This window comes from Canis lupus, chromosome X, assembly GCF_011100685.1.
Source record: "Canis lupus familiaris isolate Mischka breed German Shepherd chromosome X, alternate assembly UU_Cfam_GSD_1.0, whole genome shotgun sequence".
In the NCBI taxonomy this organism is placed as follows: domain Eukaryota; kingdom Metazoa; phylum Chordata; class Mammalia; order Carnivora; family Canidae; genus Canis; species Canis lupus.
In genome coordinates, this window is record NC_049260.1 from 52,726,374 (window position 1) to 52,739,481 (window position 13,108).

Consider the following 13,108-nt stretch of genomic DNA (forward strand, 5'->3'; position numbering starts at 1 on the left):
CCTATTGGTGCTTTCCCAGTACAAAGGTGGAGGTGAATAGCTGTGAAAGATTTCTATGACCTACACAGCCTAAAATATTTACGATAAACCTTCTCTTTGATAAAATTTGCTACTCGTTACTTTATTCCAATGACTTCCCAAATATTGGTTTCTGGCTATCTTTCAGGAATCTGAAATCCAACCTGATGCAAATCGAGTTTTTTCCCCCATCTTTCCCCAAACCTTCCCACTCTGTATTTTTGTATTTATGAAAGACAGCCCCATCTATCCAGTCAGCCAAGTCAATTATCCAGAATTAAGACATCTTCCTCTCCCACATTTCCACTTCCAATCACTAAGCCCTATGCTTTTCCTTCCCTGTTCCTCTTCCTACCATTGTGATTCAGACTACAGTTATTTATTGCTCTATGGAATTACTCTCTATCTCTCTCTGAACTATCTTTCACACCACAGGCAAGATAATGTCTCCTGAATGGAAAGCTATCCATCATACTACTCTACTTTTAAGCAATGCTTTCCCAATCATGTAGGAACAATGCTAAACATTCCAAACTCATCAACTAGACAGAGTTTAGTCCTTTTAGACCTGGCCCCTGTCTTCCTCCAATCACATCTCTGGCACTGGTATTTTTATTTCATGTTCTAACAATACCAAATTACTTGGGGTTTTAAGCCTTTGGGCCTCTGTTCATGCTGGATCATCTCCTTGAAATTTCCTTTCCCTATTTTCCTTTATTTCCATCCTCACTACTGATATCAGTTGTAATTCTCTGTAAGGACCCATCCTTCATAATCCGAAAGTGTCCTGTATGCCTAATAATATCACCATTCAAAAATGATTGATGATGTAGCACTTCATAGTGATTAAGTACTTCAAGTCTGAGTCAGGCTAATTGGATTTAAACCCTAGTTCTGCTACTAGCTAAGTGGCCTTGGACATGTGCTTGTCACATAGTACAGATTTATTATCATCTTTACATTTCAGCTGAAAAAATGACTATCAGAGAAGTTGTTTGATGTAACACAGATAATAGCAGAGAATGCCATCTGTAATCCAATATACATTCTCTTATTTTTGTTTAAGCAAAAGACCTAAGGACTTATCTGGGCACATGATGGCATCAAATAAAAACTACACTTCCTCTTATAGCTAGATGTGACCATGGAATTACATTCTGAAATGTTATGTAAATAAAAGTGATATATGTGACTTCCAGGTCATGGCCTTAAATTAAAGGTTGTATCCTTCACTTGCCTTTTTTCATCCTTTTAATTGATATGATATAGAAGGTGTTTGGTCCTGCAGGTAAAGCACATTTTAGAGATGGCAAAACAACAAGAAAGAAGGAAACTAGGTGCCTGCCTCTGTCAAGTTACCATACCAGCCCTGGAACACCTCACTGGACTATTCCACAATCAAGTAATAAATGTCTCTTTTATTGGGGCCACTGTGTTTGTATATGGAGTCCTAGAATCCTAAGCTGTATCCCACCAAATGTGGTAGAGCTTGGATTTGAACTGTGGATGCCATCTAGACTGTATCATTAGCCTCCACTCCCTGCAGAAAAAAATTTATTGAATTATGCTTTGGAAGGAGTATATTGACTGCTAGAAAGCTTATAGCCAAACAAAGGGCCATCTGTAGCAAGTATATATGACTTGTCAACAAATATTTCTTGTCTAGCCTCATTTCTGGGTTCATTTCCTGTCTCTATCCTATTTTTCCTTTTTCATTTGACCTAATTATATTGTATAGTACCTTGTATTTTATATACCATATAAAATATATCACCCTAATTTTTTTTGAAATGAGATGAGGTTTAAATAAGTATAGATATTTCTTTCTTTATGGTTTCATTGCATATACACCACTTTTATATCTATCATTTCCATTTGTATATATGGCTATCTTCATATTATACTGTTAACTCTGTAAAGGCATGAACAATGATTTTTTTTCTTTTTCTATACCATCTAGCTTGATGCCTGATAATAAAATAGTTATAGAATTGAGCAATATTTGCCAAATGAATGAATTTCAGTGTCAGAAATGCTATTAAATGCCATTGTGTCATAATGGAATTTCCTTCCATTATCAGCTTAAGCAAGGTAGAGAGATATAACTCTAAAATGTGGCTAGGGAAAGTGTCATATGCATGGAGAAGTGATGGTGAAAATCGGGAATACATACCTTGACAAAGTGTTCAATTAGGATTTCCACCACGATGTTCTGGAATTTGATGTTCATCATGGCAGCAACAGTGTCCTCCTGAGCTCTCATCAGAGTAGGTCCAAAGATCACACCCATGTTGGAGGGGGTCATAAGATTCTCTTTGCTGTGCTCACATACACTGCCAAAAGAGAAAGAAAATGATTAACAGGATTTTCTCCAAGACCCCCTCGTGACCAAGAGGATATCAGGTGATATATAGGGGGTAAGATAAAACTAAAAAGGAGGAAAAAAATGAGAGTCCAAAATACACGTGATGTAGTTTTGAAATATAGGTGAGGTTTAATGGGGTGTAGTCTGAAGCCAATGGCCAAGAAAGAATTCTTGAGACATCTTTGGTGCAAAATTATGGTTTTATTAAAGCAGGGACAGGACCCAAGGGCAGAAAGAGCTGTGGCACAGGGCTGTGAGGGATGGCTGATTATATACTTAGGAGTTGGGAGAGGTACGGAAAAGAAAGGTTTTTCAAAAGAACTTTCATATGCTAAAGAGGACCTACGTTATACTGGGGGCCTTGCCATTGTCAAGTTAAGGTTGTTTTTCCCTCTAGCAAGGCATTACATTAACATAATTGGAAGTTTCCTGGAAGAATATCACACATTTCCCACTCCAAGAGTGGGGGAGGGTTGTGGGTGTCTGCTTGTGCTTTGTCCTCATCTTGCCTTCTGCTCCCTCATCACATAGGAGAAGGAAGACTACAAAGGAAACAAATAGCAAAGAATAAAAGATAGTGTATAATTAGGGGCCAAAGTGAAACCTAGTTAACTTAGTAGCACTGTAGAAGTTAAGAGGAGGGGGTGGGCAGCTATAATTAGAAAGTATTTGGAAATACAAGAAAGAAGCAAGACAACATTCCAGACAAGAAGTACAGCATGTATAAAGCACATATAAAAAAGAACAAAGCACATAGAGAAGTACCTATCAGTTTCACCAATCAGGAATCTAGCTCCTCCCCCCACCTCTAGTTTGAAAGTAAAAAAAATCAAAGAACTCAAAGAGATTCTTAAAATTAGCTCTTTATCACTGTCCTCATTTTACAGACACACACCCCGAAACAAAAACAAAAGCAAAACAAACATATCAAAAACAGAGGACCAAAGAAGGAAAGGGATTTCCCTGAAATCACAGTCAGTCTCTTCACAGTAGAGCCTGTAATTGCCAATATTCTGATCCCTAACCACTCTCCGTGCTAAAATTCTCTTTAGGGGCTTCCTAGCACTTATAGAATAGGGCCAACTCTCTTTAAAGTTGCAACTTAAGGCCTGTTTCTAATCGCAATGGACTCTGAAGCTGACCTGAGTTTGAATCCTAAATAATACTACCACTCAACTGTGCAATAGTGTCAGTGCCTAACCTCTCTGGGCTTCATTCAGTTTTTCCCACAAAGAAAAATAGTATGCACTTCAGAGGACCATTACATAGAGCTAAATTGCCTTAGCATAGTATCCTAGAAATATTGCATTAGAAAAATCTGGTATTATTATTACCTCTCCAGGAGGTTCCATCTAGGCACTGCTGACCTCTGACACTCTTGTACTACACTGCATAAATTAGGTTTTCTGACTATACTATGCTGTTTCATGCCACTTCTACTTAGAATGTCTCCTTCCTCCTGGATCTGAATAATGTCTATTTATCTTCTGAGATTAACTTTAGGTGATATCTCCTTCAGGGTTCTCACAGCCTGTTGTCTTCTTGATTAACACCATTGGCAAGCAAGTATGTTACAATTTTCTGTTTCTTATCGGCCTCCCTTACTAGGTGGTAAACAACTTCCAAGTGTGTGTGACTTCCACAAAGCAGATACCAATGAATTATTTTTAATGGAACTGAATGCCTCCACTGCTCTTTCAAATAGTACTGGAGGCAGCAAATAAAGGATGGGCAGATATTTGATTAGTTTAGATGTGGGGGTGGGAAGATGAGGCAGTGAGACAACCACAGCAAACACTAATTTTCAAAACCCACCCAGGTAAAAGCCCCTGAGATGCCAACCTCATCAATAGGCAGTCTTTTTTTACTAAGTGGGTAATGGACAGAGACAGAATCCTTAGACAAATCTTAATGCAGTCTGTTAAGCCAATGAATGACAAAGGCTGGATGCCATTCATGATAATGAACAGCAACCATTCACCGTCATTTGTTATTGTTGGGCAGGTGATAGGTCCATTTTAACAGTTTAAATATTTCAACAATTAACCCTTATTACTTGACAGTTTTTTGGAGATGTTAAAATGGAAAAGCAACTACATACCACCACCAAGTGGCTAAACCACTAGTAGCAAGGCGAGGACACTTGTGAGACCACAGTCTCCAACAAGTGTGAATGCTTATCTCCTTCTGTGAATTTTGAAAGGAATGGCCTTTGGGTGAAGGTGCCAGAGCTCACTTAATACTCTCAACTCCAAAAAAGGCAGAGTGTTTTATCTCTGAAGATTAGGTTTACAGAAGGTAAAGCACTTAATCAAGTTCACACAGTTTGTGAATACATGACAATATAAGATTTCAAACTTGTATTTGTTGGGCCACTAGTCTTGGAGCCATCCTATTGCATCCCACTGCTTGCTCATCTAGTTCCTGTTAAGAAATCAAAACCCTTGTGGGGCTCCCTTTAAGCTAAAGCCATCTTCTTTTTCTCTAAGGGAGGTTCCTGGTATCCCATTTAGGACACCTTTACTTCTTGGTTTTCTTATGAGATTTGGAAGGTAATCTATTCTTTGCAGAGATTTCTTTGCATTTGATATCTCTCTTTTTGTTATATATTATAATTAAGAAGTATAAATCACATCCCAAATTGTGTATTAATAAGAGAAATAAAACAAAAAATAAGAGCATTGTGAGTAGTGAATTAGGTAGGAGTTTGTGATATGATTTGACAGCAAACAAATCTTAAATTCTCCAGTCCACATGGACTAGAGACAATAAGTAGTACAACTTTTAGAACATCAAAATTTAAAACAGAACAGAACACAAAGGGTACCAAAGGGATGTTGTAAAAAGCCTCCACTTTAGGGAAAAGAAATTTTTTAAAGATTTATTTATTCATGAGAGACAAAGAGAGAAAGAGGCAGAGACACAGGCAGAGGGAGAAGCAGGGCCCCTACAGGGAGCCTGATGTGGGGGTAGGGGGACCCAATCCAGGATCCTGGGATCAGGCCCCAAGCCAAAGGCAAGCATTCAACTGCTGAGCCACCCAGGCATCCCAGAAAAAATAACTTTTATTAGATGGTTTAGAGCAGAGGTCATAAACTAAAATGCCTGTAAAATAGAACTACCTTATGATCCAGCAATCCCATTTCTGGATATATATCCTGATGAAAGAAAAAGTCTCTAAAGGCCTAATATACAAGAGAAGCCATTTTAGATTTCTCTTTTAGCTGGCATGGCAATAAACATTTTATGTTATTTTATTTTATTTTATTTTATTTTATTTTATTTTATTTTATTTATTGTATTTTAATAAACATTGTTTAAATCAAAAGCCTGACCCCCATGGCTCAACATGAATACACTGTACACCTGCTTTGTGAATGAAGAGCCTAAAGGAAAACCACCTTGTCCTTAAGATATTAATGTTCCTACTCCCTATAATGAGAAGAAAGGCAAGAGAAATGTAGATAAAATTAAATTTCCTTACAACTTGCAGCCCATTGAGAAATGCCTGAGACATGCAGAGTGTGACATTCCTCAAGGAACTCTGGCTGCCTTAATGTTGATGTTTTGCTAGAGATGAAAGGAGCCATAGCTTGACAATAGCCAGACCTCCAGGATCCTAAAAGTTATCTTTAACATAAGGAAATCCCTTTAGTGGCTTTACTTATCTCTGCCCCTCCAATTTAAAAGTATATATTGAATTGCTGCACAGTCCCAGTGCAGCAATTTCTGCGCATAGGTCCTGTCTCATGCTTTATTTATTTAATTTATTTTTGTTTTTTTATTTTGTCTCATTCTTTAATAAAAACACTTTTTTGCACTGAAAACATGTCAAAAATTCTTTCTTGACATTTTCTGCTTAGAGGCCCCACTTAAGGCCATTCCACCTCAAGTTTAGCATTAGCACAAGTACAGCCATCTCAGGCCCCTATGAATAAGAGCTGAACTTTAGAGGAAAAACTGCAGAATGTCCTTGACAGGGAATCCCATATCAGAAAGATAACAGAGCTCAGAATGCCCTTAACAGAGAATCCCATATCAGAAAGATAACAGAGCTCAAAAAGCCCTGGAGAGAGACAGAAAATCCTGTGTTGGAAGGAAAACAGATCTTAAGAAACTCCCCCACCCTTTCCCCCATATTGGAATGAAAAAAATTCCTCCACCCCTTCTGAAAATCCCCTAGACCAGCCCATAAAAACCCAGCTGTAACCCATCTCGGGGTCCAAGCCCCTGCACTGTTGTGTGGAGTATACTTGGATGCAAGCTCGAGCTTGCACACCCTTGTGTGTTTGCTTCAGTGTCGGCTCCTTGGCGGTTTCTCAGATATGTAATCTTGGGCACAACACCCACATCATCTGCATTCCTGTATGATAAAACTGGTGATTCTTGCCTTTATGCTAATCTATAATATTTTGAGCCATTACAAGATGTAAAAAAAAAAGTATATAACCTTGTAAAAACCATTCATTTTCTGGAGCACTTCCTTCCTTGTGAAGACCATGTTTCCTGGGCAACTATCCTAATGTAGGCTCAAATAAAACTCTCTTTCTACTTTTAGAGATTCTGAAAATTTGCTAATTTTGCATAGACAATCCAAAGGAAATGCAATGACTATCTCAAAAAGATATGTGCACTCACATTGCAGCATTATTCACAAAAGCCAATATATGGAAGCAACTTATTCAACAATAGACAAATAGATAAATATATGCATACAATGGAACGTTAATCACTCTTAAAGAAGGAAACTCTGCCATTTGCCACAGCAAGGATGAACATAGAAAACATGTTAAATAAAATAAACCAGACACAAAAGGATAAGTGCTAAATGATCTTGCTTATAGTGGAATTCAAAATAGACTTAGAAGAAGAGAGTAGAATGGTGGTTGCCTGGAGCTGGAGGTGGGGGGGGAATGGGAAGATGCTGGTCAAGAGGTACAAAGTTTCAGTTATATAAGATGATTAAGTTCTGGAGATCTAATGTACAGGAATGAAAATAGGATTAACAATACTGTATTGTACATTTGAAATTTGCTGAGGGTAAATCTTATGTGTAATTACCACAAAAGGAAAAAAATGAAATTATGTGAAGTGATAGATATATTAATTAATTTCAAAATAATTTGGGGGAGGGTGGGTAGAGATATCAATGAAACAAGATTAGCCGCATATTGATAACTATTGAAGCTGGGTGATAGGCTCATAAGAATTCCATATAGCATTCCTTCGAATTCTGCATATACTTGAAGTCTTGCATAAGAAGTATTCTTAAGGGATAAGATATTAATAGAGGGAGAGAGTGAGTCAGTGTCTATCACAAAGTAAGCAGTCCCTATTCCTGAGGATGGTGCCCTTCAGGCAGGCAGGTTTCCTTTCCTCCACTGCTGTTTTATTATCTTCTTTTATTTCTTTTATTTATTTTTCTATAATTTATGTTTAAAAGCTTCAACAATTTAAAAGCTCCTGATGTTCATCAGTGTCAACAATTGCAACTACACCATCATTTTATGGATCACTTTATTGTCAAATTATATAATATTTTAAAGATATTTTAAATAGAAAGTAAACCCGAGAATGAACATAATTTAACCAAAATGACTATAATATGAATGGCTATGACCAAGTCCATGCATATAAAGTTTATGATAAATATATCCAAACTGCTCTGCTTCCTGACAACAGTAATTTTTCAGAAACCATTGATTCTAAGATGCATTGAAAATTCAGGTTACAACTTGAAAAAAAAGTGTCCCTTGGAATTGATAAAATTTGATATATGTTTGTTAGTTTTCATGTATAATCCAGGATAGGTTAGTTATGATTGTAGCATTCTAATTGTAAATACATACAAACTTAAGAGTGATTAATCAGTATTTAAAAAACTAACCAGAAGGCAGAGGAGCTACTCTAAACTTCAGCTAACTACATCTCTAATCAACACCAGTGGCTTTGTGAATTAGCATCATTAATGGCAAAGTGATTTCTCATTGCTTAGATGTGTCAAGATATACGGACTAGCTACAAATATTGTATAGATACTCTCAAACTTGCCTAGACAGGTTAGAAGAATAGAGCAATGGTTAATCATAACATTAGTAAGGTAGACCAACGAATTTGCATCTTTACATGTGATATTGCATAAGGGACACAACATTGTCTATTATGTTTTCTAGCCAAAATATAGTTAAATTAAATTAATCTTGTCTTTAAATATACTGTCTTTAAGAACTGAAGAAAATGGAGGAATAAGCTAAAAATATGGTACTGAAGAAAGTAAACAAACAAACAAAATAGTAAGACTCCCCAGGACAACGGGTGGATCTTGGATCTAATCCCATCAACAAGCCACAAAGTCATAAAAAAAAAAGCCGGAAACTGATGGGGAAGAGAAGGCTAGCTGAGGACAAGGCACAAGCTACCCCCTGCAGCACCACCCTCCCCATACACATTCCTGGGTGGGATATGTGTGACATTCCTCAGGCACTCTTGGCTGCTCTAAAGCTAAGGGAAAGGAAAAACAAATAGAGATCATAGTCCTATAGACATGTGTCTCCCTCACTTTAGAAAATGTCTTAGTGATTTACAAGAAAAAAGCATTCTTATCAATAACCTAATTTCTAGAAGGAAACTCCCAACTATCTTAATGTTAATGCCTTACTAGAGGGAAAAATAACCTTTTTCCTGACAATGGCAAGGCTTTCAGTATTTTGTAGGTCCTCTTTAGCATACAAAACTTCATTTGAAAACTCCCTTTTCATGAATGGATAAAGAAGATGTGGTTTATGTATACAATGGAATATCACTCAGCCATTAGAAACGACAAATACCCACCATTTGCTTCAACGTGGATGGAACTGGAGGGTATTATGCTGAGTGAAATAAGTCAATCAGAGAAGGACGAACATTATATGGTCTCATTCATTTGGGGAATATAAATAATAGTGAAAGGGAATAGAAAGGAGGGGAGAAGAAATGGGTAGGAAATATCAGAAAGGGAGACAGAACATGGAAGACTCCTAACTCTGGGAAACGAACTAGGGATGGTGGAAGGGGAGGAGGGTGGGGGGTGGGGGTGACTGGGCGGCGGGCAGTGAGGGGGGCACTTGACGGGATGAGCACTGGGTGTTATTCTGTATGTTGGCAAATTGAACACCAATAAAAAATAAATTTATTATTAAAAAAAAAGAAAACTCCCTTTTCCCAACTCCCAGGTATATAATTAGCCACTCCTCAAGAGCCCAGGGCACCAGCTCTTCCTGAACAGGTGTCCTGTCTTCCTGCTTTAATAAAATCCCCATTTTGCACCAAAGATGTCTCAAGAATCCTTTCTTGGTCATCAGTTCCGGACCTCAGCCCACCAAACCTCACCTATATTCTAAAACTACGTCAAAACTGACATGGTGCCCACATGCTCCTTTGTCCCTGGAGAAGCAGTGCCAGCTCTCTTATATGAACTCCAAGAAGGGGGAACCCACTCTCCTAGCACATCCTAGGGAATCTCAGGTCACACCATCCGTCCTCTGAGCTATCTGCCTTCCTTCTTACCAGGGGTACTGCAGTACCTGCCAGTCTCCACACCTGCCATGTTGCAGACCTCTAGAACTCCAGAGGCACCATATTTTTGAAAAATGAAAAGAACATAAGAAGTACATAAAATGTGTGACCCATATTGAGTATTAGCTTGGACACACTATCTGTAAAGGGCATTTTTGGGTCAACTGGGGAAATGTTAATATTGTCTAGAAAGGTAGAAATTATTGAACTGAAAAAAATAAGTTGCAAAACATCGTAACCTTGTTTTGGTAAAAAAAAAAAAGGCAAATGTATGTGCATGCACATCTGTGTGTGTATACATACATGCAGAATGATCTGGAAGAAAATGTGCTAATTATTAATAGTCGTGATTTTGGATACTGGGAATGGAAAGCTTTTACTTTTTAAATGCTTCTGTATTTTCTAATCTCTATAATGTACATTATTGCTTTGGAAGTAATAGAAATGTTTGTTATTACAAAAAATAAGAAGACTCTAGTAAACCTAATAGCCCACACCTTTTAGAATGGTAGGTAGCCCAGGCCTAGAATTACAAAGTGGTCTGGCATTTTGGCATTAGATCACAGGATTTTATTGCCTGACTCTAATTGTGTTGCTATAATATTATCTAATCTCCCTCCAGTGAACCTTTTATGCAAATGTATTCAAAGCATCTGAAAAGGTAGGGAGCTGGGACTTCATAGAGTTTATAGAAGAGGTTGTTTTTATGTATGAGCCAACAGAATGAAGCCTGAGGCTTGCTTCCATTGTAATATTTCTCTGATAGTGGGGTTATGGGAAAGGTGACTTGTAGTATTCTCCTATCTCTGAATAATAGAAATTCTACATAGCAACCGAAAATAATTGGATAATTGGGAACCTCAAATTGGCTGAGATCAGTTTGTGTGTGCCTGTTATTAGCTTAGAAAATGGACTGAGAGTGGGAATACTTTACAAAAGCATAGATATATAGATAATGAAAGCAACAGTTGGCAGGCAGAATAATTATGTGAATTTTAAAAGCACATGGATTTTCTTGTAATTATATTTCTCTACTGGAAAGAAGCTTATTATTTTAATTTGCATTTTCTTTATAACTCTTCTATATGAAAATTTCCAAACATACAAAAAAGTTGATAAAATGATATTATGAACATTCATATTGTCATATCTACATTCAAGAATTAACATTTCACTACATTTGCTTTTCTTTCTATATATCTTTTCTAAATCCTTTAAATTGCTTCAACCCTAAACACCTCAGCATTCATCTCCAAAGAAAAAACATGCAAGAGGGAGTAGCTAAGATGGCACAGAAGTAGGAGGACCCTAGGTTTCTCTGGTCCCTCGATCTCAGCTAGATAAATATCAAACCATTCTGAATACCTAAGAAATCAACCCAGGGACTAACAGAACCAAACTGCACAACTAGGAGAGAAGAGGCCACATTGTGGAATGTAGTAGGTGCAGAGATATGATTTGGGGGAGAAGAGGATCACAGGTGCTATGGAGGGGAAGGAGTCCTAGTCATGGAGAGAGGTGAGAGAGACAAAAAGGAGCACACAGGGGATTGCACAAGGAAAATACATTCCCAAAGCCACTGACGAGGAAAATGAGAGGAGCTTCTTGTGAGTTTTTATACCCATGAGGCTCAAAGACTGGAGTTCTAGAGATCTGCAACATGGCAGGTGTGGAGACTGGCAGGTGCTGCAGTACCCCTGGTAAGAAGGAAGGCAGATAGCTTAGAGGACGGATGGTGTGACCTGAGATTCCCTAGGATGTGCTAGGAGAGTGGGTTCCCCCTTCTTGGAGTTCATATAAGAGAGCTGGCACTGCTTCTCCAGGGACAAAGGAGCATGTGGGCACCATGTCTCTCCCCTGCTGTTCAGCAAAAACTATCTTTAGTAAACAATGCCAAGAGTGGTAGAATAAACTCCTTACACCAAGTCCACCACTCCCCCATCCTGGGCTCCCCAAGTGCTGCTTTTCTCTGGTAAGTGTGCCTAAGAACAAATGCAATTGGCCCCTCCCCCTAAAGACCAGCACAAATTCCCCACGTATGCACCACATCTTCTAACCACAGAGTGCTGCAAAGCTTCACTTCTAACGGAAATAACATCAAGTCTCTTAACAAGCAGACAAGAGCACACCTAGTTAAAAAAATTGCCACACTCTGGACAAGGTCCAAACACTCCCAAATGTAGGAAAGGAGAGCCTTGGTAGAAGAGTGACTTGAAAAAGATAAGCCAAAACACCGCAGCAGAATGCACACACCATAAACCAGAGACATGTCCTGAAGCACCAGGATCTGAAGAGTATACAACCTCTTCATTCTAAAGCCATTAATCTCAGGAGCAGGAAACTTAACAGCCTTCTGTAACACACAGAAGAAGACAGGGACCTAGACAAAATGCCACGATGGAGGAATTCATCCCAAAAGAAGGAACAAGAAAAGGTCACAGCCAGGAATCTCATCGAAACAAATATAAGTAATAAAACTGATAAAGAATTTAAAATGACAATCATAAGGATGCTACCTTGGCTTGAGAAAAGCATAGAAGACACCAGGGAATTCTTCATCATGAAGATAAAAGACCTAAAAATTAGGCAGGATGAAAGAAAAAATGCTAAAACTAAGAAGTAAAACCAACTAGATGTAATGCCACAAGGATGAAAGAAGCAAAGGAAAGAATAACTGATACAGAAGACAAAATTATGGAAAATAATGAAGTAGAAAGGAAGAAGGAAAGAAAAATATTAGATCAAGAATGTAGACTTAGGGAACTCATTGACTCCATCAGTATAAAATATTCGTATCATAGGAGTCCCAGAAGAAGAACAGAGGGGGAAAGGAGTAATAAATATTTGGAAGGAAATTATAGCTGAAAACTTCCCTAATTTGGGGCAGGAAACAGACATCTAAATCCAGGAGGCACAGGAACTTCCATCAAAATCAACAAAAGCAGGCCAACACTAAGACATATCATAGTTAAATTTGCAAAATATAGAAATAAAGAAATAGTCTAAAATCAGCAAGACAGATGAAGTCCATAACTTACAAGGGAAGAGAAATAAGGTTAGCAACAGATGTCTGCACAGAAACTTGTCAGGCAAAAGAGGACCTACACAATACCAACAGACACATGAAAAAATGCTCCACATTACTTGCCATCAGGGAAATACAAATCAAAA

General features: G+C 38.0%; 1 protein-coding gene across 5 annotated transcripts in view; it reads right to left on the minus strand.

Annotated features, from left to right (window-relative positions):
* OPHN1 (oligophrenin 1) overlaps positions 1-13,108 on the minus strand; it is a 526,295-nt gene that overhangs the window by 82,543 nt on the left and 430,644 nt on the right. For all 5 annotated transcript variants that reach the window (XM_038587601.1, XM_038587598.1, XM_038587599.1 and 2 more), the window contains one exon: positions 2,192-2,351. In XM_038587601.1, the coding sequence (XP_038443529.1) occupies positions 2,192-2,351 (160 nt within the window). The remainder of the gene's footprint in view (positions 1-2,191; positions 2,352-13,108) is intronic.